Source organism: Marmota monax, unplaced genomic scaffold, assembly GCF_021218885.2.
Source record: "Marmota monax isolate L192 unplaced genomic scaffold, Marmota_monax_Labrador192_F-V1.1 WCK01_AAM20220418_F8-fsc00153, whole genome shotgun sequence".
Classification (NCBI taxonomy): Eukaryota; Metazoa; Chordata; class Mammalia; order Rodentia; family Sciuridae; genus Marmota; species Marmota monax.
The window spans coordinates 623,604-648,519 of record NW_026692146.1 but is presented as its reverse complement, the minus strand read 5'-3'; the positions used below and the strand labels follow the sequence as shown (position 1 = coordinate 648,519).

The following is a 24,916-nucleotide window of genomic DNA, read 5'->3' as shown; positions in this document are numbered from 1 at the left end:
GGGAATTGCCCCAGGGGTGTGTGAATGAAGCACACTTCCAGGTGCCAAGCTCAAAGCTTTTTATGCACTAGGAATCTAAATTTAGCAAGCACCTGCAGGCGGGCCTCAGCAGCATCTTGAGGTATTTGCCATGGGCACTCCACAAGCAGAGCATCAGGAAGTGGGGTAGCTCTGTAAGTCCTCAGCCCATGAGAGTGGGCTCACTTCTGGCCACACGTTGCTTTCTATCACTTCTTTGTTGTGCAACATAAGGCTACTTTGCAAAAAAAAAAAATGGAAAGTGACCTCAAACTTTCTTTAAAAATAAAAATTGTGTTTATCAAGAGAAAAACAGGAAATCAGAAAGCTTTTTCCTCTAGAGTGAAATTCTAAGCCAAACCCAATTTTTTCCACCAATCTACATAATCTACATTTAGAAGTCAAATGGCCTTCTTGAAATCTTTTGACAAATAATTAATGTTTTTAAATGCCTTTAAGAATTTTAGTGCCACTCCAATATATTTAGTCATTCATTCCCTAATATTCTGTTAAGCACTCTAATTGCCAGACCCAAAGGCTCCAATGGAATTGGGAGAGATGGTTAAATTTTCAGTGAATTTCCTTGTTTTCCCTTTTGGATTAATTTTTCTGTTGTTGTTTTAGCCTTTTTAAAATTAATGGAATAGCATTGGGGGGTTTAGCTCAGTAGTATAGAGCTTGCCGCTTGCCGCTTGCCTAGCATATGTGAGGCTGTAGGTTCAATCCCTAGTACAACACACACACACACACACACACACACACACACACACAGTAAAAATAATGAAATATAATACTTACACTAGAAAGTTCATAAAACCAAACAGTCCAATGAACTATTGCAAAGCAATACCAATGTCACCTTTATCCAAGAAATGGGACACTGATGGCTCCCCAGAAGCCCACTCCCCATCACTGCCCCCCTCCCCTTCCTGAGAGCTAGCACTCACTTCCTGTTGTAATCACCTGGCTTGAGAACATGTGCTCCTAAACGTGATGCTATTTCAAGTTTACTTTTGCCTTATTTTTGAGTTCATATACATGGGGTAATAGCATAGAGATTATTTTATGTCTGATTTACTTTATGCTTATGAAATCAATACATATCATTGCCTGCAGTTGTAGTCTGATCTTTTTTTTTTTTTTTTTTGGTACCAGAGATTGAACCTAGGAGCATTCAACCACTGAGCCACATCCCAGGACTTTTTTTTTTTTTTTAAAGCGATAGGGCCTTGCTAAGTTGCTGAGGCTCATGATTCTCCTGCCTTAGCTTCCCATGCCACTGGGATTATAGGAATGCATCACCACTTCTGACTACTCTGATCATTTCTATTTTTATTTATTTATTTATTTATTTTGGTGCCAGAAATCTAATTCAGGGCCTCACACAGGCTAGGCAAGTACTCCACAACAGAGCTATATCCTCAGCCTGCTTAGTGTTCTAATATATAAATATAGCATAATTTGAACTTTCTAATGTTAATGGAAATTTAGAGCGTTTCCAATTGGCTTCTGTTACACATAGTACCACTCTGAACATACTTGAATATACCTGCTGGTGTATATGTATATGCTCTCATTTCTCTTGACTACACCAGAATGGAACTGCTGAGGCATAGGATATGTGTATGTCCAGTGTTAATAGGTAGTGCCAGTTTCCCAAAGAGGTTGTACTGATTGACACTCCCAAGAGTGGAATTTGCTCCTTCCCAATACTTGGTGTTGTCAGTATTTTAGCCATCGGGTGGTACTTCTGGATTTAATGTACATTTCCCTGGTGGGTAGTGTTTAATGGCCAGCTTTTATTCTTTCTTGGAAGTGCCTCTTTAATTCACTTGCCTCCTTATCAGTTGTCTTTTCCTTTTTGATTTTTAGGAGTTTTTGTATATACTGGATGTAAGTTCTTTGTTGATTGTGTAAATGTTGAAGATTTGTCCTGTGGCTTAGGTTTTTACTTCTTTTATCATTAGTGCCATTTGATGAACAGATTTTAGTTTTAATGTAGTGAAATTAATCCATCTTTTTCTTTATTCTGGAGCTTTTAAAGATTTATTCTGTCTTGTTAAAAAAAAAAGATGGTTTTCTACTCTGACAAAGACATTCTCTTATGTAGTCTTCTTAGAACCTTACCATTTTGCCTTTCACATTTAAATCTCAAACATGTCTAGTGACATAGGTCACAATGTCTATCATACAATCCGGCACTCGTCATTAGAATGATGATTTTGTCTTGTTGTAAGATGGAGGTCCTGGTTCAGGACTTTCTGTGATGTTTTATTGTCTGTCTTTACATCAGTGTGATTGTAGCTCTATAATAAGTCTTAAACTCTGGTAGGGCCAGTTTCCCTCTCGCTCTTCTTCAAGAGTGTCTTGACTCTTGTTATTTTGCATTTCCACATGAATCTTAGAATCAGCATGTCAATCGTCAAGATAAGTTTGAATTTTTAATATGATTGTACTGGATTACAGTTAAATTACAGGGGGGGGATAATGCTTTTGCAATATGAGTTTTCTCAATTGAGGAACATGGATTATTCCATTTATTTAGGTCCTTTACTATTTTTCTACCCCGGTATCTTATAGTTTTCTGTATACATATCTTACATAGATGTCTTTTATTAGATTTATGCTTAGAAATAAAAAAAATTGTTTTTGAGGATAATTATTTTATATTTTGTTTTTAAAATAGGTCATATATGAGCTGGGCATGGTGGTGCATGCCTGTAATCCTAGCAGCTTGGGAGGCTGAAACAGGAGGATCACGAGTTCAAAGCCAGCCTCCACAATTTAGTGAGGCCCTAAGCAATTCAGTGAGAACCTGTCTCTAAATAAAATACGAAAAAGGGCTGGGGATATGACTCAATGGTTGAGCACCCCTATTTCAATCCCTAGTACCCCCAAAATAAAAATTGGTCACATGTGGAATTCATGTATGATAAACTCATTGCCAATTTGACTGAATTCTTTGGGATTTTATCACATATGTAGTTGTGTGATGTGTGAAGAGTACAACTTTTGTTTTTTCTGACTTTTTGTTTCCTTTTCTTGCACTCCTGCTTTGGTTAGGAACTCTGTATAATGCTGAATACAAGGAGCAAGAGTGAACCTCACTGTGTTAGTCCCAATCTTAAATGGGATGCCTTCCATATTATTGTGACAGATTTTTTAAAAAGATATCTTTTATTATATTAAGGATGTTTCTTTCCATTCCTATTTTGAGAGTTCTTTTAAATTTTTATGATCATGAACAAATATTGAATTTCATCAAATGCTTTTTCACATCTATTAAGATGGTAATTTTCTCCTTGGTTCTGTTTGATATTCTTTTTTTAAATTAATTAATTTATTTTAATTAGGTATGTATGACAGCAGAATACAGTTATGATTCATTGTACATAATTGTAGCACAACTTTACATTTCTGTGGTTGACATGATGTAGCGTCACACCAAATGTGCAGTCATACATGTACCTAAGATAATGATGTCCATCTCATTCCACCATCTTGCCTGCCCTCATTGCACCCTCCCTCTCCTCCCTCCCCTTTGCCCAGTCAAAGTTCCTCCATTTTTCTCAAGCCTTTCCCCTCCCTGTTATGGATCAGCATTCACTTATCAGAGAGAACATTGGCCTTTGGTTTTGGGGATTGGCTTACTTTGCTTAGCATGATATTCTCCAACTCTATCCATTTTCCTGAAAATGCCGTAATTTATTCTCTTTTAATGCTGAGTAATATTCCATTGTGTATATATACCACAGTTTCTTTACCTGTTGAAGGGCATCTAGGTTGCTTCCACAGTTTAACTATTATGAATTGTGTTGCTATGAACATTGATGTGGCTGCATTACTATAGTACGCTGATTTTTAAGTCCTTTGGGTATTGAGCAGGAGTGGGATAGCTGGGACAAATGATGGTTTCATTCCAGGTTTTCTAAGTAATCTCCATACTGCTTTCCAGATTGGTTGCACCAATTTGCAGTCCCACTAGAAATGTATGATTGTGCCTTTTCCCCCAACATCCTTGCCAACACTTATTGTTGTCTGTATTTTTGATAACTGCCATTCTGACTGGCATAATATGAAATCTTAGAGTAGTTTTGATTTGCATTTCTCTAATTGCTAGAGATGTTGAACATTTTTTAATATATTTGTTGATTGAGTGTATATCTTCTTCTGAGAAGTGTCTGTTCTGCTGCTTAGCCCATTTATTGATTGGGTTGTTTGTTTGGTGTTAAGTTTTTTGAGTTATTTATATATCCTGGAGATTAGTGCTCTATCTGATGTGTGTGTGGCAAAAATTTGATTCTAAAATGTAGGCTCTCTGTTCACCTCATTGATTGTTTCTTTTGTTGAGAAGAAGCTTTTGAGTTTGAGTCCATCCAATTTATTAATTCTTGATTTTATTTATTCTGTTGTGATTCACATTAGTTGGTTGTCAAATGTTAAATCAACCTAGGATTCTTGAAGTAAACCCATCTTACTTGTGACATATTTTTAAATTTATTGCTCGATTGTGTTTGCTAATGTCTTGTTTTCAAGTTTTGCTTTTATGTTGCCGAATGGATTGGCCTCAAATTTTCCCTTTCTATAATGTTCTTGCCAGATTGCGTAATCAACCTCGTAAGCAGGTTGGTGTGGGCCTTCAGAAGAGAACGCTAAAAAAGAATTTCTGTGAGATTGCTGCAATTTCTTCTGCAAATACTTGATGAAATTTATGGGGAAGTCACCTAGGCCTGGAGTTTTCTTTGTGGGAAGGTTTTCCATTTTGAATTCAATTTATTTTAGATTTTTCTGAAGTATGACTACTTTCTGTTTCTTATTGTGTCCATCTTGGTCAATTGTATATTTTTTATTTTAGAACTCCAACTCCACCAAAATTTTCTGATTTCTTGACTTAGTTATTTGTAATATTCTTTTTATTTTTTAAAACAGAATATGTTTTGATGTTGCTTATTATTTTTTCATTGTTATATGTGCCATCCCTCTTTGTTTCTTGATCAGTTTTACTCAGTTTCATTGATGTCACAAAGTCAACTTATGGTTTTGTCAATCCTCTCCTGTGTGTCTTTCCTATTTCTTTCATACTCACTCTTTATTTTATTTCCTTGAACTTTCTTTGGGTTTAATTGCCTATCCTTTTTTTTTTAAACTTTTGTGTAAGAACTTTTAATTTGAGTATTTGGTGATAATGCTAAATTTGTGTGCACCTAATAATACTCCTTAAAATTTACAAAGCAAAAATCAATAGAACTTTTAAGGAGAAATGCACAATCACAGGAAGAGCTTTAAGCACTCCTCTTTTAATAATTTATAGAACAAGCAAGAGGGAAAAAATAATAAGGATATAAAAAACTTGAATAAAATTATTAACAAAGTTGACCTAATCAACTGTAAAATATACATTCTTAATTTTTAGATATTTCTTTTTCTAATGTGTATTTTTTAAGAGAGAGAGAGAGAAGAGAGAGAGAATTTTTTAATATTTAATTTTCAGTTTTCAGTGGACACAAGATCTTTATTTTATTTGTATGTGGTGCTGAGGATTGAACCCAGCACCCCGCGCATGCCAGGCGAGCGCGGTACCGCTTGAGCCGCATCTCCAGCCCTCTAATGTGTATATTTAAAGGAAAATTTGTAGCTATAGTTTTATCTACATAGCATAAATTTCAATGTGCAGTATTTTCATTGTTATTCAATTTTAAATATTTATTTTTAAAAATTAATTTGTTTGATTATTTATTTAGTGGTACCAGGCACTATACAACATCCCTTTATACTTTTTATTTTTGAGACAGGATCTTGTAAATTTGTCAAGGCTGGCCTCAAAATTGTGATCCTTCTGCCTTAGTCTTTGGGATAGCTGCGATTACAGGCATGCACCACTGCACCTGGCCAAAATATTTTCTATATTTATTGTTACTTCTCTTTGGACCCATGGATTATTTAGAAAAGTATTTTTCAGTTTCCAAACATTCTAGAAAATTTCTATTATTTTTTTTTCTTATTTTATTGTGGCCAGAAAACATGCTCTAAAGTTTCAGTCATTTGAGATTTTCTTTATGGCCCAGGTGTGGTCAAACTTTGTAAATGTTCCATGTATGCTTAGAAGAATGTGTAGCAGTCTCAGTCCTACAGAGTATGGGTAGCTAAGAACCCACAAAGAATTACCATCCAAGTGTTAGGTATTAAAAAAAAACTTAAATAACAAAACACAAACATGCTAATTGCCTTTGTCAACCACAAATATTTTCCTTCTGTAGACTAAAGGAAAATAGTAAGCACAAGATGCATGCTTACCCTAATGACTTTGACCAACTCTCATTCCGGTGGCTTTTTCTCAGTGGTTTTAAGCTGGGTCCTACTAAAAATTCCACATTAACATTTAGCTGGGAGCCCCAATGTATTGAGTGTCTTGGTCTGATGCTTCTTCAGATTCCATTAAAATCAATGTCCTTTTAAAAAGAAAGAAACAACCTGGATCCGCCCTGCTTATGAAGCAAAACCACCTCATGTGGTGGGGCTTCTTTTTCTTTGAAGCACCCTCTCTCTCCAGTCAGTGCCTTCCCAAACAGCATTAATGCTCAGCCTCTCCATTTCTCTGCCTGACATTATGCTTATGGTAACATAATTTGCCTTTGTTGATTCCTTCCAGCTTCTGCAACCTAATTCTAAGAAATGGTGATGTTCTGATGATATTCTCTCGAATTGTATTGGAATGATAGTTCTTTACACCAGGAGGGGTGTGGAACAGCACTGATATGGACAAGTAATTCTGGAGATGTTAGTAGATGTTGAGTCAAGAAAGGATTGTGTGGTACGAAGTTCAGGAGTCCACAAGAACACCCTCACTTCTGACATCAAGTTTGGAGGTCTCCAAGCCCACTTCAGGTTCAGTAATTCAGTAGGACTCAGAACTCTGAAAAGCCAATATACTCATGATTCAAGTTTATTATAATGAAAAGATATGGATTAAAATCAACCAGGGGAAGAGGTGCATAAGCAGGGTCCAGGTGAGCTTCCAGTTGTCCTTTCCCAGTAGAGCTGAGCAGATAGTGCCTATTTGTTCAGGCAACAACATATGACAATATACATGGAATATTAACAACCCTCCACCAGGGAGACTTGTCCAAGCCTTGGTTTCCAGAGTTTTACTGGGAATTAGTCATGCAGGCATGGTAGACCACTGTGTGGCTCACCCTAGTCTCCAGTCCCTCCAAGATCTGAGGTGATTCTATGGGGTCCAAGGTCCCCAGTGTAAACCACATTGTTGGCATAGATTATGTAGAATGGCCCAAAGCCTCTAGATAAGCAAAGACACTCATCCAGGCAGGACATTACAGGGTTTTAGTGGTTACCTCCCTGGAGCTGAAGGCAAAAGCCCCACCTCTTTTGGGGCAGGTTAATCCTTCACTGCACCTATGGCAAACCCTTTGAGGACATAGATCAGATTGTGTCATGACCCAGGCTTACCAAGCACCAGGAGCTCCCCATCACACTATAATAGGACCCCTATTCCCTGCCCTACTTACAAATCCTTCCGTAGTCTAGCCTTTCCTGCTCCATCTTGATGGCTATATTCCAAACACACAGATCTTCTTTTGTTTTTTCAGGACACCAAGCTCTTTCTTGGCCTTTGTACTATCTGTTCCGCTGCCTGAAATGTTCTTCTCCCAGTTCCCCACATAATTGGATCTTTGTTGTCATTCAGGTCTCAGCTTAATAAATGTCATTTCCTCAGAGGCCCCTTGCCTGTCTGCCCAAATTAAATGAGTCTCCGAGTCAGTCCCTATCCTATCACCTTGTTATGTGTTCGTCATAGCAGTGAGCCTTTCTTGTTATTTCCTAGCTCATTTGTCTCTTAATTTTTCAGTTAGCAATTTCCCTCCATGCAAATAATAAGAGTAATAAGAGTTCTCTATCTGCAGCACCTAGAACATGCTGGGCCTAGAGTACGTGCTCAGTAATTCATTGAATGAATGAATGAATGAGCAGCTGGATGAATAAATAAATTTTCTGAAAACTGGTTTAGGCAAAATTAAGTAGAATTCTTTATGGCAATATCTTCAGAGCCTTTAATATACTAATGTAGATTATGAATCTCTGAGTATTTCCAAGATTAGTTTTGGGGAGCAATAATGTGGGAACTTGGCATTTTCAAGGAGTCAAATTCATTTGCACATGTAAATCCCATTTTAAAGAAAAGTAATCCAAGTTATGGTACATATTCTTGAAATTTTACTATGCCTGACCCATCCCTTAGGACTCTACTCTCTGCTAACTAAGCTGATAAATTAATTTGTACTTAGGTATAAATGTGTAATACTGCCTTAGGATCGTTCACTCCTTCTTTTATGTATTCATTATATTGAATCCCCATTGATACGAGGAACAGGGTATAAAAATAATGGCAGTGGTGGGCTGGTGAAAGATGGTTTCCAGAATGGGAGCCATTGGTATCCCTTAGGTTATGTATGGGAAGTGTACATTTATGCCTCCTGTACCTAAGTTCTAATTGTTGATATTTTTCATAATCCTTGGTAAAAATATGTTTGAAGTGGCTTTAAAAAATTCTGTTGATGAACTTATGCTATAGAAAGTTGTGTGACAAACAGTCTCCAACTTACTGATGGTTCAACTTATGATTTTTCAACTTTAGGATGATGTGAAAGTGATATACATTCCATAAAAACTGTAATCCAAATTTTGAAATTGAATCTTTGCATTAGGCAATATGATACTCTTTGGTGCTGGGGTGCAGTAAGCCACAGTTCCCAGTCAGTCAGGTGACTGAGGGGAAATGATTGATGCTCCCCAGTGTACTGTGGCTCACCTAGGGTGCTCAGTAGGTGAGTTATATTAAATACATGTTGACTTACAATGTTTTTGACTTACAGGAGTTTAGCTGGACATAGCCCCATCGTAAGTGGAGGAGCATCTGCATCTCTATTTGAGACTTGTACATTGATAAAGATCACACATTTCTTTTCAGATACTACAGGTTCTGGATTCTTTCTTTCCACTAAAATAAGGTCTGTGGTTTTTGCTGTCTCAGACAACTCAGCAGGACAATACTCATTCCAGATGCCTCTTCTCCAACCCTACCCTCCTTTAGTGAGGGGAATCGATGCCAGACTTCACATGTAAAAAATCGAAGAGAATGTGAATTATCTTTTCTTCTGTCAAACTTTAGGTTTCTATTAGAGCCAGGCTATGTCAGTTTTGTCCTTACTCCTAGGGTGCAGCCCTCTTGACTTTTCCACTTTTGTGGAACTTGGACTCTAACTTCTTATTCCCCAGCTGGTACATGGCTCCCCCACCTAGTAAGCGATCCCTGCCCTACTTCCTATGGAGACTCCTCTTTGGAATTTGTGAGTCTGTGAATTCCCTTCAAACCCTGTGTCGTATGCTCTGCACTAAACCCAACTCCTGTGTGTGGAAGCTTGGAGTTCTGATTAGGAATGCCAAGCCTTCTTGGTTAAATACCACAAACTGGTAAATCAGCCTTGGGATCAAGGTTTGGGCACTTCTGCACCTGGCCAGCCAGTATCCACATGTCTGTAATGTCTAAGTGGACATTCTGTCCATGATTTTACTCTCTTTAACTGGCTACCTCTGAGTATACCAGTTAATTCTTGAGCAAATTTTAAGTCCATCATGAAAAACGTATAAATTACTGCTACAGATTCTATTTACTGCCAAGATTTTACAGACAGATGCCTCAATAAATGTGTTTTTATTTGCTGTGAATGACTTCTGCATAGTGCCATTGAAAAAAAATATAATTCAGATTCTTCCATTAAAAGAAGGCAGCTGTGGTGTGCAGAGAGTCGCCAATTATCTTATGACTCCAGTCAGGATTATTCTGGGGCTGATTTGGAGGGAGTTTAGCTATTCTAGCAGAAAAACTATTGGTTAAACATGAACAGTTAGAAAACCCCTTTCCATGGCCTGTAGCACAAAAAATGAGAGGTAAAATTGAAACCAGAAGACAGTTCTCCAGCTGAGACTCTATGTTGAAAGCCACGGGCTGTGGGACAACCTGATGATAGGGTTCCTCAGGGGAAGGCTGAGTGGCTGGGCCGGGCTGAAGACCTGTTAACCAGGCTCCCGAGGGCTGTGTGCTCACAGGGTTGTTGGGCATGGGTTTGGATGACCCTGCTCCCCTTTATTCTGTGCCAGGTGTGTGCACAGGTCTGGAAGCAGAGAAGGAACATCAGAGGAAGTGGGACACAGGTCCTGCTCTCAAGCTAATTGCGGTGACAAAGGCTGAGATACAGGCACAACTTAGGTGCACTTGACTTCAGATGGCCTGCACAGGGCAGTGAATGGCCTCTGTCCTTCAAGCCCTGTTGTCAGGCCCTCTCCCATAGGGAGGCCTCTTCTGCTTGCCTCTTTCCTATCACTGACATCTTATTTTCTGGAGTCTGTTTTGTTCAATTCCCAGCCCCTCCCAGTATGCCCAGCCCCCACCCCATATTACTACTGGGATATGCTCTTTTCAAAGCCACCAAAGTTCACAGCCACCAGAGCCATCCACCAGCCAGCCATTGCTCCTTTCCTTCCTTTCACCTTCGTCAGGGCTCCCAGGGTCCAGAGTTTCAGAACTAACTGTTTAAAGCTTAGAGCAACTTGAAGATCAAGGATCCTATTAATATTATTCCATACATATTGTGGATTCAGTAGGCTTTGGAGAGTGGCTGAGAAACCAGTAATCTTTTGTAGCATGGAAGAATTTTTGGAGGAAGTGTCTGTGATTGACAAAGTGTTATCCTTGGTTGCCTGTTTTCAAAAAATTAAGCACCAACTAATTTGGAACAGAACCCATCTAGAGATCACTATTCCAAGCACATATGCATCTAAAATCAGAAGCATTGTCAAGATGGGGTGTAGCCCAAGGGTAGAGCACATGCCTTGCTGGCTTGAGGCCCTAGGTTCCATCCCCAGCACCATAAAAAGAGAAAGAAAATAAAAGAGAAATATGCATGAAATCAGAACCATTAAGCCGAAATGTGCCCATAAGAGATGGAGAGACACATATGATCAGTGTGACTTAAACCAGATGGGATTAGTTGGGCAGTATTTAGGGTCAGTAAGGGTAGGGAGAACAGGATCTCAACTTGGCAGCAAGGAACACAATGGCCTATATGGTAAATTATAAGTAGACACAGTTAGAAGTGGATAGTTGTCATCCATTGATTTTATTTTATCTTTTTATCAGTTTGGTGTGTGGACTTCTTGTTCTTCCTCAGCATCCTCCTGACCCTCAGATTTGCTTGCGTCTTTTCTTCCTGGACTCGGGCACTTTGCTCTACTCCATTTTTGGGAGGTAGTGCAGCTGCTTGCTCTGAGCCTTTGTGAGATTGGCAAGAGTATGTGCTGCTCTATTTTTTATCTTTTTAGCAACAGATAAGGCGGACAGGAAGTTTTATTGGCAAACTCGGCCGCAGCTTGATGTGTGCTGTTCCACACACACGTTTTCTCATCGGGCTGGGCCTCAGGGAAAAGGTGGCCTGATGGGCGACCAGTCTGACAGTCTGCATCGTGTCTTGTGTTGTTCATAAACCAGCAAATATATCACCAGATGGATTGTTCAGGTTAATCCCCAAATCTTGTCTTTTTTCATTTATCTCCAGAATTGTTCATAAGATCAATATTGTTCATAAGATCAGGGTAACGTGTCCAGCAGGAAATGATTCCCTTTATGCCTGGGTCTTTCTTCATGAACTCTCTCTTCCTGTTACTCCAGGGAAGCAGGCTATGATGCTTGTCATCAGGTACCTGAGCCTAGTAACAAGTAAGGTATCATGTGTCAGAAATTGTATAGGTCAAGACCAGGCCTGAAAATAAGAGCTTTCTTGTGAAACTGTTAGCCATTTTAAGTTCCAGACATAATGTATACCTTTTTCACCAAAATTGCAGATTGCCGTATCCCTCAAATTGAAGATGCTGAGATTCATAACAAGACGTATAGACATGGAGATAAGTTAATCATCACCTGTCATGAAGGATTCAAGATCCGCTACCCCGACCTCTACAACATGGTTTCATTATGTCGTGATGATGGAACGTGGGATAACCTGCCCATCTGTCAAGGTACGAGAAGGAAGCCACCATCGCCGGCTGTTCTTCTCTCAGACTCTATTGTACATGTTCTTTGATAGAGTGATAGAGATGATGGAGCGGAATGCGAAGCCATCCACCCCACACGTGTCCTTTGTGTTTTCACTGCTCTTGGGATATCCATCTTCAGTGCTTGTAGAGGTGCAGCTCCATATACCCACCTTCATGGTATAGGTGGGAAGCCCCTTATTCTTTAGCATGTCATGTGGTCCCCTAATCTAGAAAATCATATAGTTGAAGAACTTGTAACTTGGCTATGAACACAATGATGAACTATTATATACTGAATGGAAACAGTGGGGCATTTACACTTATTTCAGTGGTGGTGAGAATACAGTTAAAGCCCATCTTACAGAAGGCTATTTTCTCTTAATAATGTTATCCCTTTTTATAATGCATGAAGAGCACAAATATCATCAAATTCAAATTTCATCCAAACCACCCGGTGAATATTCATCTTCCCATATTTTTTTTTTTCAAATTTGCCTGGGCTGACATAAAAGGACCCTGTTTGTGAAAATAAGCCTTTGCATTTCACATTAATTCTGATTTTATTTTTTAACATGTGACTTGGACCAAAGGACCAAAAAGCCAATGCATAATTCATAATTTGATGGAGAAAGAAAGCGATCTCATTTGCTCCAAAAGCTCTAGCATGTTCAAGTTGAGACGAATGTTAACTTTGTGCTTGGAAATCACAACTGGCAGACTCCAATATTGCTTTGTGCAACTCATCATGGGAAATAAATTGTTTCCTTACACTGGAGCTTAAGAGTCATGACCCCGTGAGGAAAGGAGCTTCTGGAAGTAGGAGGACAGAGTCAGCCATACTCCCTGCCCTTCCCTCAGAAACTGCCCAATGTGCTGGCCTGTTCTGCATCACATTTCTAAAGGGGACACGTGACTTATTTACATGCTCAGAGGCTGTCTACAAAATAAGCAGCTGGCTCCTTCCTGGGCTACTTATTCAACACACTCCATTATCTGCTGATCGGTGGTTGGTCTGCAGCACTGTCAGAGCCGTGCTGAAGATCACCTCAGACTCCAGCCACTATGAGTTTTTTCTCTCCTACTCTTTCTGTTCCATTTTGGGTCACTAAGTACTATATCTTCTTTAGGAATTCCTTTTTCCCTTAATGACTTTCTAAACATACCCCATGGTTTACCTCTTGGGGTGTCATTTTGAGTTCAGATACTTGCTTCCCCATGTCTCTGTCTGGCCACCATGGCTCCCCATCCCGTCACCCCTTAGTCAATCTCCAGTCAAGACAGGACTATTCTAAGTCTGCAACAATAGAGAGCCGACTGACTGGCTACTCTTGTGTGTGTGTGTGTGTGTGTGTGTGTGTGTGTATTTTGTGGTGTTATGTAACAAACCAGAGCCTCGTGCATGCCAGGAAAGTGCTCCCTCTCTCTGAGTTACATTCCCAGCCCTTGACTGGCTTCCCAAGAGAGTTTTGTCTCTTGGGACAACATATACATCGCAACCTTGTTTTAATTTTTCCTCAGAGGCTTCATCCCACCAAGGATGTGTCCTGGTGGCCCATGCCATGGCCCCATGCCACCCTGCAACTCCCTGCCTGTGGAGAGGTTCTGCCAGCTGAATCTGCACCAGCCTCCTCCCAACCATTCATCTAACACAGCATAAGGAATGAGGAATCAGTTACCACAGACAGCCTGACACCTCTCCAAGCCCCTGGGGGAATATAATTGGTCCTTAGCATGACATTTCATACTATAACTTTTATTTGCACCTATGGATCCAGAGGCTAAAGCCTGAAGAGGCTTCTCTCTATTTTCTAGAAGTGCAAATGGAAATCACATTGAACTATTGAGTTGAAGCCAATTTTTTACTGTTATATTTAGGACAGTCTGCCTCCAACCAAGAGTGAGCATGTCTTCCCTCTCAACTCTGATTAAATGCATGAATTTTAACCCCTGCCATCTCCTTGCGGGGTGAGGTGAGAAGCTGCTCAAACCCCATTTTTTTGTGGGAATTTTATGTTTTGGAGAATAGTGTCTGGATGCCTCCTGCTCTCTGTGGGTCACAGCTAGTTTTTATTTGGGAGAAACCAGTTTATCCATGTGAGTAGGTTAGAACAGCAACCCCTTCCTAGGAGGAGAGCGAGCATAGTCATTCTTGGCAACTCAGTTGAACTATGCATAAAGGTTCTAACGCATTTAGTTGTTCATATTAATGTGCTTATCTTAATTATTTATTTGTCTGTTTGCTTTTGGTACTGAGGATTAAACCCAAGGATGCTGTGCCACTAAGCCACATCCCCTGCCCTTTTTATTTTGAGACAGGATCTTGCTAAGTTGCCCAGGCTGTTCTAGAATTCATAATCCTCCTGTCAGCCTCCCGAGTCACTGGGAACACAGTGCCCGACTGTGCTTATCTTTTTTTCCCCTCAATTATTGATTATGTTTATTACACACACACACACTTTACTATGAACATTTTTAGTTTTCAGCTGCAGGGTGGAGGTGGAGGTCAAAAGCAATCTAAAGCCATGAGCCATGAGGCTCTCCAAAGAATGGCTGAACTCCACCACCTTTTGAGTCTGGTCCATCCTAAATATTAGCTGGTTCACAATGGAGTCTGTGGGTAATGCAGAACTTGGGGTCCCCAAGACACAGGAACTGCACCATCCTGGGAGTGAATGCTTCCCTAAAATCCTGCATTCCTATACCTCACTTGTCTTAACCACACTCACTGTGATGCACGGGCACCATACACTAAGGTGTCCACCAAAGCCATTTGCTGAGACATTCCTTCCAGACACTTAACACTATCCAACACAGTCAGTTTGTAGAAAGGTTCTGCCATCTGCCATGTGCATGTGATGCATACGATCTGTACTTGGTGACTGGAAGGGGGAGTAGGTATTTTCATTATACATCCTCAACTTTACACACAATTAGTTCTCCCCTGGAAGAACACCAGCTCTGCAGCGTCATTATTTCCTCCAGTGAAACTACTGAAGTTAAAAAGAAATTCCATGATCACAGCGGATGCCACACACAACAGAATTCTGTGCCATTGGCAATGTTATACTGGGCTGCCACAGGCTTCTAGACCAAAAGGCAGCTAATTCTTTACAGAAGTAGGAATATGGGATCCAGGTCCCAGTTCTGCTGTGATAGCACACAGAATTCTGCGCTTGATGCACTGACTCATTACTGACAGTGTTTCTCCTTGTGTGTTCCCCAGAGCAGCAGCTACAGTGGTACTTGGACCATTAGCAGTGAAATCCTCAGGCTTCAACCTAGACCTGCAGAAACAGAAGCCCAGGAGGCTGGCCCAACAGTCTGTGTTGCACCAGGCCTTTGGGTCTTTCTCAAGTTTGAAAAATCTATCCTGTAGAATTCTTCACCTGTTTCATGTAAAACATAACTGAATTTTCAAAAGTTTAGTGGTACCCGCTAAGGGAAGTTTCCCTTCCATAATCTGTACCCATGGAATCAATTTATTTTGAGCTTAACTTTCCCAAGTCCCCACCACATCACTAAAACTTTTGGAGCCTCTCTCCAAAGGCTCTTCAGTGGATCTCAGCCCTGACAGCACCTTTGGATGACTTGGGGAGCTTTAATAAAATACAGTGATCCTCAGACCAGGGCCTGGGGCCTGGGCATTAGTGTCTTTGAAAATCCCCTCAAATGATGTCGGTGTGCACTGAGGGCCAGAACCACTGGACTAGGGGTGTGCCAATCCATATCACACATTCAGCTACCATCCCTTACCCTCTTTTGTAATTACTTATCTGACTCTTTAGTCTCACTTGCAAATATACAAGCAAATATCTGAATTAGAAGTAGAAGAGGTTAATAGAACAAGGAGTCTGTATGTTAAAAACCAAAGTACTTTCTTCTTCAGAGGCTGTTATGGGGTAGATAAGTGATGTCCCCCAAAAGCTCATGTGTGAGACAATGCAAGAAAGTTTAGAGGTGAACTAATTGGATTATGAAAGTCTTAACCTACTCCGTGCATTAATCCCCTAGTAGGGATTATGTGGGTGGTAACTATAGGCAGATAGGGTGTGGAGGAGGTGGGTCCTTGGGGGCGTGCCCTTGTGGGTTGATATTTTGTCTATGGTGAGAGGATGGCGCATGCTCGCTCTCTCTGCTTCCTGGTGCCATGTTTTGAGCCACTTTCTTTCACCACACTTTTCTGCCATGATGTTCTGAATGAATGAAATTGACTGTCGATGGACTAAGACCTCTGTAACTGTGAGCCTCAAAATAAACTTTTCCTCCTCTATTTGTTCTTGTTAGGTCTTTTGGTCACAGTGGCAAAAAAAAGCTGACTAAAACAGAAGCAATACTGTTTTGTTCTTTCTTCTATGCAGTGGGCCAACCCTGAAGAGTCCCAGTGTGCTGTTTGACTCTTGGATGTACAAAGATGACCAAGTGAAACTTTCCTTCTCTTCTTTCACATTTCACAGGCTGTCTGAGACCTCTAGCCTCTTCTAATGGCTATGTGAACATCTCTGAGTTCCAGACCTCCTTCCCAGTGGGGACTGTCATCGCCTATCGCTGCTTCCCTGGATTTAAACCCGAGGGGTCTGAGTATCTCGAGTGCTTGCACAACCTTATCTGGTCATCCAGCCCACCCCGGTGCCTTGCTCTGGAAGGTAACACATCTTAGCCTTTTGGAGTTGCATTTTGAATTACTAAAGCGGACATTTCGATGGGAAATGAAGAACTGCAAATGATGGCCAGCAGTAACCTTTGTTCCCTGAGTCCACTTTTCTTGCTTTTGTCCAGAGCAGAGACCACCTGCCATGAAACCATACTTCCAGTTAGACGTAAAATTTGCTTCCCCCATCCTCAGGCTCACAGGGGAGGAGAGTGGGTGAAAGAAAAAGTTGCAAGCATCAAAGGTTAAACTGCAGAATATTGCAAAGTTAAATGAAATGTCTTCAAAAATTAATTTTCTCTGCACCAAATGAAAACATATTGCATTATGGCATCATTAATCTCACCCCTCGTTTTATTGTTGTGTCAATGTTTCCTCCATATTTCCATGCATTTTATAGCTTAGCTGTAAATGTTTTGCTGCAAGCACATCCTTGGAAGCCTGAAAGCAAGAGGTCTTTCTTCCTTGTTTATTAAATCTATATGATTACAAAGTGCGCATCACTAAAGACCACTAATCAGCGGTATAAGATAGTGAGGGGGAAGGGCATCCACTGCCAGGATCAAGGCAGTGTCATGGGGTCCATAAAAGTCTTGTGCTAGACAAGTTGGACATACTGGGTCAGCCCTTGCTTTAACACCCACCTTGAAATTATGCCCGATGTGATTCTTGGCATGTGAATAAGTGGGTGGGAAGGGACCTCCATGGGGAAAGAAAAAAAAGAAAAAAGAAAAGGAAACCTCCCATCAAGAGCCTCTCTAAACCTATTTGGAACCGTGGTTGGAAAAGAAACAAATAAAGAAACAACAAAATGTGGAAGCAAACCAGTTCTTACAGGTTTACAGCAGCTTTATAGTGTGCAGCTCTGTGGGAGGAGGTAAGAGTGGGAAGTATGTCTGGAGGGCGATGCTCAGAGGAATGAGAGAAAGCATTTATTCCTAAAGGAAAGGATGGACTTGGGGCCCTGGAGCCTCCTTGGAGGGAGAGGGAGTGGTGGGTGGCAGGGAGAGTGGAGGGAACCGTGGGTGGCAGGGAGAGTGCCAAGCCTGGGCCATTTTTTTGCCCTATCCCTAGGCTGGTCATTAGAGCTCCTGCTTCCCTCACCTCTCACCTGTCCCAAATCCTCTAATGGATTGGCAGGAACCCAGGGTAGAGGTGTTAGATAAAGTAGAGGACACCCAGTTAAATTTGAATTTCAGAGAAACAATAAATAATTTTAATAGGAGCATGTCCTGAAATGTTGCATGGAACTTAAGGTTAAAAAGAAAAATCCTGCTTTGGCTTATCTGCAATTCACATATAACTGAATGTCTTGTACTGCTGTTTGCTGAATCTGGCCATCCTTGCCTGAAGAGACAAGGTCATCCCCTTTGTTACCAGTGGACTAGCCTTTCTCTTGTCTGGCTACTGATGGTGGGTCAGGGTAGGCACATGAAGAAGGGGGCCTGTCTTCTAGTTCCTGGAGGCTTTTTTCTACCCAGATGACCAGGGAGAGAGAGGGGTAGTTTAAAGGTATCATTATTATGATTTTATCTATTTGAAATGCCCATTTTAAATTTTTTTCAAATTTGGCTTAAATGTGTTTCAAGCAGTCAGGTTTTGATAAGCTTCATTTGGGGACTTAGAAAGCAGTTTTTATGGAGCCTAGAGAATATGATATGGAGAGACATAAAACAAAATCTTAACTTCAAGAGGCAACGATCTAGGGTTGTAAACAGAAGCTGTGAGCAGCTTCTGGTTGAAAATGAGTCTGCTTGCTTAACACATGCCCTTTTCCACTGCAGCCTCAGCTCTGGCTGCAGAGAGATGCTGAAGATCCAACCTGATATCACCTGTGCCAGGAAGACCACTTGAATGCCTTTTTCCCTCAGTTGGTTTTTCTTTTAAATAATGTTCACATCTTGATTTTCAATACACGTCTCTTTAAATTATCTGATGAATTTCATTTGTGAGCCCTTTTAGATGTACCACTGCCGAAGGTACAAAAGCCATGACTCTAAACTGAGAGATAACAGAGTGGACCAAAGGAAAACTAGATAGAAACTGGGTGAAGGCAAACAATGAGCCTGGTGTGATGGCACATGCATATAGTCCCAGCATCTTGGGAAGCTGAGGGAAGAGGATCACTTAAGGTCAGAGTTCAACTTCAGTCTGGGAAACAGAGACCCAGCAGAGATCCAGTGTCCCCCTCAAAACAACAGTAACAACAACAACAAAAAGCATAAACAATGGATTAAAAAAATAAGAGGCAAAGGTTCATGAGAACATCATCAAGTTGTGCCTAGGTATTAGCACTTCTTTAATTCTTTCTTCAAATTGTGTATCATCTTTTTCAACCTCAGTGCCTTATTTATGTAATATTATTGCAGGGTTTCAAAAGAGATGAACTGTTTCTAGGGATTCTACCCCTTTAATATATCACCCACACTCTCCCCCACCTTCCTGTTTTCCTAAACCCACAATTTGCATGATTTGATTTTTCTTGATAGCATAGTAAAAATGATTGCACTGTGCTGTAGAATCATGATGTTATTGGGGGCTTTAAAATATGTTAGGGTGCTCCTATAGTGAGTGAGTGGGTGCTGTGCAGGTCTTTATGAGGTTTTTATCCTTTCCCCTTCCTCTCCTACTACTAATGCATCAGCTACCAGGGTACCTGTCACTCTCAGGGAGCATGTGGTGCCATGTTTTCTCCATGCTCAACTCGTTGCCTTGCCTGCTGTGAGCCAGGGTATGGGATCCCTAAGCTGATCATGGGTTTATCAATTAAGACTGTTGGCCATCAGGCTGGCTGGCTTCACATCCTGGGTCTCTTGCTTAGTCACTTTGCCCTAGAACAAGTGGTTTTGCCTCTATTGGCCTCCATTTCCATTTCCTCATCTGTAAAATGGGGGTGGTGATCTACTTATCCCATGAGATTGTGAGGATTCAGTATAACAAATCTGACATATTTAGTGAGGTTTCTGACATATAGCAAGTGGCCAATCAATTGATGTTTTTAGAGTTGTGTATAAGTCACCGTATAAACAAGTGAGGATCTGGGCATAATTCTCTATGAATAAGGTGCCCAGGCTTTGGAGCATGTTCATTGTGACACTAATTTTGGTTGTTCAGGTGCAATGTTAGTTACTTGCATGTTCTTAGCTGTGTTTGTATAAGATGGAACAGATAAGGGAAGGAAATACTGAACAATAAAGATAATTGCCTTTATTTTTGAGAGATGATTTTTAGTCAGCTTTTTTTTTTTGCCACTGTGACCAAAGGACCTAAAAAGAACAACATAGAGCAGGGGAGGTTTATTTGGGGCTCATGGTTTCCGAGGTCTCTGTCCAGATGGCCGACTCCATTGCTCAGAGCTCGAGGCAAGGCAGAACATCATGACAGAGGAAAGCTGCTCAGGCAGGACAGGGCAATCAGGAAGCAGAGAGAGCTTCACTCATCAGGGACAAAATATAAACCCCAAAGGCATGACCCCAGTGACCCACCTCCTCCAGCCATATCCTACCTGCCTACAGTTATAGCCCAGTTAATCAGTGGATTAAGCCATTGATTAGGTTCTACCTCTCAACCCAATCATTTCACCTCTGAGTGTTCTTTCATTGTCTCACACATGAGCTTTGGGGGGACACCTCATATCTAAATCATACTAAGTGACTGTGTATGTGCCAGACTCTTGACCAAAGTGTCTGTTCACTGCTTCTAACCCCACCTTGCTGATGACCAAACCAAGGTTTCTAATGGCTCAGTAACTTGCCCAAAGTCAGCTAATAGTGAGGGAGCTAGAACTTGAGCATGAGTCTTTGTCACTTCAAAACTCTTGATATAAATCTGAGTCTGATTAACTTATTCTGATTTTACAATCCAACAGGGAAGGTGATTTGGTTTTTCAAAAACTAAAAAAAAATAAAGCTTTATTACATAGGAAGGAATTTATCATTCTAGGCTGTGGTCTTCCTCAAGAAATCCCAGGTACAGGGGACCATGAGTCCAAAGGGAGGTCCTACCGCCCACCAGGTGGCTGCCAGCTCTTACTGCTGCCCCCTGAAAATGCCTGTTAGTCCCCATGTTACAGTGTGGTGCTTCACTTCAGCTAGTGAGCTGGGCAGAGATGGTTAGTCTACTTTTACAGATGGGGACACTGACACCTTAGAGGATGGCATAACTTGCTCTGACCCCCTAGCTCTCAGGTGTGGCTTTTTCTGCTACATGGCACCCCCTCTCCCTAATGGAATAGAGAGCCAACACTTGACCTGTCACACTCACATGTAAACAGTCCTATTTTTGAAGGTTAGCTTTGGGAGGAGTTGATCATGATCATTTGGAAGAAAAGAACTTGGTAGTATCATCAAAGGTAGGAAGAGTTCCAAGGACCAGTATAGAGGTCATGTATGCGGGAATCCCTTCTTGAGCACATGTGTACCTCCATAGTGTGTAATGGATAAAGCACCTGAAATCACCAAACCTTGAACAAGAATGTTAGCTGCAATATTTTGGACCTGAAAGGAACTTTGTGCATCCTTTTATGTTGGCCCATCTTTCTGTGGGTATACATGCTTTTCCTCATCTGGGTGTATCTTAATCCTTTCCCTTCTCAGGCCCTCTTCATCTCTGAGGATATCACCTCTCCCTGTCTCATTTCCATGCATTGAATCCAATAATTTTTAAAAGAACCTAGATAATGAGTGTGGGCAATTTCTTCTAAGTGCTCAGAACTCAGTTCACCTTGCCATCAGGGTTTATTGAACACCTGCTAGGCCCAGAGCAAAACTAAAATGGGCACTGGGGAATTGCAAAGAAAGAAAAGGGCATAATTCTTTACTCTGCAGAGTTTACAGTCTACAGGGGAAAATGAGAAGACAAATTCCATTATCTAGAGAACAGATCATTACAGGTGGCATGTACATGCACACACACAGATACTTTTACCAAGGAGCATGTGAGAGCATCTGCACTTTGGAGAGGGTAGAAGGACAGTTCTAGTAGGTGATATTACAAGTGCAAAGTGAAAATTTCTGTCCAGAGATTTGTGGCATTTTTTGTTTATTTTCCCTGGAGACCAAATCATAACATACTTTCTGGCTCCACTTGATTCACTCATATGGAAGGATTGTGCATTTTGAAATTGGAGAGCTCATCAGCCTAGGCAGCAGATATGTGTGTGAAGGACACTGGTCCAAAAGTTGAAGGATGGGAATGTAGGATGTTGAGGGTCATAAAGCAAGGAAATATAGCCACACAGCAGATAAGGTTACAAGGAAAGACATGTGCATACCTGAGGTGGACTAGGAAGAAGAGGTGCCAACTGTCCAGGATCCCCAAGACACTGTAGTTAGGTGATGCACAACCACAGAAAAGGGCTCTTTCTTCATAAGAGGAAGGTTTTCCAATGGCCTGGTGGTGACACAGAGGTGCTAGTTATCTAGTTGAAGAAATTCCTGGTGGCAGTTTGCTCAAATGGCATGTCAACAACAACAGAGATCACGTGACCATGCATCTGTGAGGCAAGACAAGGGTCAAAAGAACAGGTGATTGAAGCCAAAACTTGGCATTTGGAGTCCTTGCTGGTAGCTTCCATCTACTTAAAGTCTCTTTTGTTTCCCTAACAAAGGACTTAGTTCCCCAACCAGAGGTCCTTTCAATAGATCTCCAGAAACAACAAGAGAGTGGGGGATCAAATCCAGAAAGGATCAAGACTTTGGAAAGAAAGTAACCAAAATGAGTGCAATATGCTCTTTAAAATAAGTGCCTGTGAGAGCCATGTACTCATTCAGCCAATTTTTTTTAAGGCCTCAATGTTGAGGATTTTGCAAGATCCAGAGCACACCGTGGTATATGAGTTATATAAGGTGTCTGCCCTGCAAGGGCTCTTATAGCTCATAATGCTGTTCATGAAATCTCACTCTCCTGGCAGGTATATTCAGAATATTCTATCTGTAAGGTCTCCAGGGTCTCCAGAGGTAGGGGTAACCTACTCTGAGGCTTCTGAGAAGGTCTTCTCAAGTGAGGTCTTCCTGGTTTAGAAAGTACTGGGAGGGCTGCATTGTGAGTCACCTTTTGCAGTGTGGGGCTGGCTCCTGGGGAGTCTGATGTGTTTTTCCATCTGCTTTTCCAAATAGGGGAGAAGATGATTTCAGGAACTACAGGTGCCTAACACTTGCCTTGTAATGACTTGGGCAGTGACTTCCCCAAAGTTGACATTTTCCAGAGGCTTTTTCAGCCCCATGGCTGGCATTTCTTCCAGGAACAAGCAAAGCCAACCCCATTAAGGAGCTGAACATCTGAAACTTTTTGTTTTAAATCTAACCAGTCTTCAAACTCAGAAACCCAAAGTGATCCCCCCATTCTCACTCATCTCAGAGCTCACATGGACAGAGATGAAGGTTTAATGAGACAGTGTCAGATTCAATCACACAGAATGCAGCAGTGTGATTTCCCGAGAACCTACTAGTGCCCAGGGATCCTTTTAGGTCTGTGTCCTTTTATAAGAAATGGAAGAGACATAAGAAACTGAAGAACCCTGTTTGGCCAAATAAGAAATAACTTGAAAGTTTCCAATTTGAGATCAAAACTCGAAGCCAGCTTGGATGTAGAGGGCTCCCAGCTCCTGAGCTGTAGTTTGCAGTATACTTTGTTCCCGAGTCAAAATATGTTCAGGTACAAGAGGCTCCTGGCATAAGAGGTGCCTGCCATGATTTCTCCCTCCAGGAATCCTGACTTTACTGGGAAGCACCTCTGGACTTCAAAGCAAATCCTTCGTAGGGAACAGGAAGGACACAGCAGACAATCTGGGCCTCATCAGATGAGGGGCCCTGCTGACCTTAAGAAAGCAGAGAGAGCTCCCGTGGGGGCAAGCTGCAGGGGATAATACTCAAAGCTTCCGTCCAGACTGACCCACCCCCTTCCACAGGTGGGAGGTTCCCATTTCCCAAATGGAAAATCCAAAGCACCAAAAGGAGTCTTGGGCCTGTTCCCAAAAAGGTGGCTATAAATTATTGTCCATGAGGAGATTCATTGTTACTAGGTCACTTCCCCAAACCAGGGTTGGGGATCTCCTGATGACATTTATGCCCTCTTGCCACCTTTCACTAGACAAGTAAGGGAATCTAGGAGTCTCCTCTTCCTGCCCAGTGATCCAAATAAGAAAGCCTTGGATGCATACGTGCCTTGGACCATCGGATTTTAAGTAAAAAGAGAGAAACGACAGAAGAGCAATCATAGCAGGGATCTCATGTCACTGACTTTGACTTGCTGATCATAGAAAAAAGAGTATGGAAGGCCTTAGACATCCCAGATTCACCTTCCCCTGCCTACCCTGTCACACCCCAGTATCTCCTTTGTGGAGATGAGTCAGCAGCACCAGAGCTGAGCCTGGGCCTTGTGTGGCCTGGGAGTGCCCATCGAGGTTGGCACATACAGCCTAAGGCTCTGGCACCAATCGGCTGCCTTGCATGGGGAGGCACACACCACTCTGTCCCCTTTCCCTTCCTCACCTGTGTTCTTGAACAGGGGAAAGCAGTATTTTGAACTTCCTTGTCCCATGAGCAACTACATGACAGAAAGTGCCTCTTTCCTCCATGAATTCTCAGCCCTGGTGTGTGGTATAACTAAAGCTTCCTTCAGTCCACTTGACATCTGTGGACACTGTGCAGGTTCCTTTATTGTGTGATCTCTCACCCCAACAGTCACGAGAACATGACTGATGCCAGCTGCAGATGAGACCGGGGTTCAGAGAGCTTCCCTTCCTTTCCCAAGGCTACCCCCTCGTCAGCCAGCCGGTACACTTCCTGAGTCCAAGCCTTCTACTGACATCACTCCCATGGCCCTGCAGGACCTAGAGCACCTACTGAGCACTATGGTCTGGGTTCTGATCCTAGCTCTATTTCCTCAAGTGGAAAGGGTAGGAATTGGAAGAGTTGACCTCAGAAGTGCCCTCCTGGCAGACACATTCTTTTCACTGCTCTTACCAGAACTCTTCCCAGAGAGTCTGCCCTGGACTTGGCTGGCTCTGCAAGGCGTGTAGCAAAGTGAACGGCTGGGGTGCTAGGTTGTTCCTCCTCTTGATGGCAGCTGACATCATCTCCCTGCGGCTCATATTCATGGTCGACCATGAGCTTTCCATCACTGGGAGGAAACAGAGAGATA

The 24,916-nt window shown here is 41.6% G+C and overlaps 1 protein-coding gene across 6 annotated transcripts in view; it reads left to right on the top strand.

The window, feature by feature from the left end:
• Positions 1 to 24,916, top strand: part of Susd4 (sushi domain containing 4) — a 187,090-nt gene that overhangs the window by 130,510 nt on the left and 31,664 nt on the right. For all 6 annotated transcript variants that reach the window (XM_046419085.2, XM_046419076.2, XM_046419051.2 and 3 more), the window contains 2 exons: positions 11,935 to 12,108; positions 16,581 to 16,769. In XM_046419085.2, coding sequence (XP_046275041.1) covers positions 11,935 to 12,108; positions 16,581 to 16,769 — 363 coding nt within the window. The remainder of the gene's footprint in view (positions 1 to 11,934; positions 12,109 to 16,580; positions 16,770 to 24,916) is intronic.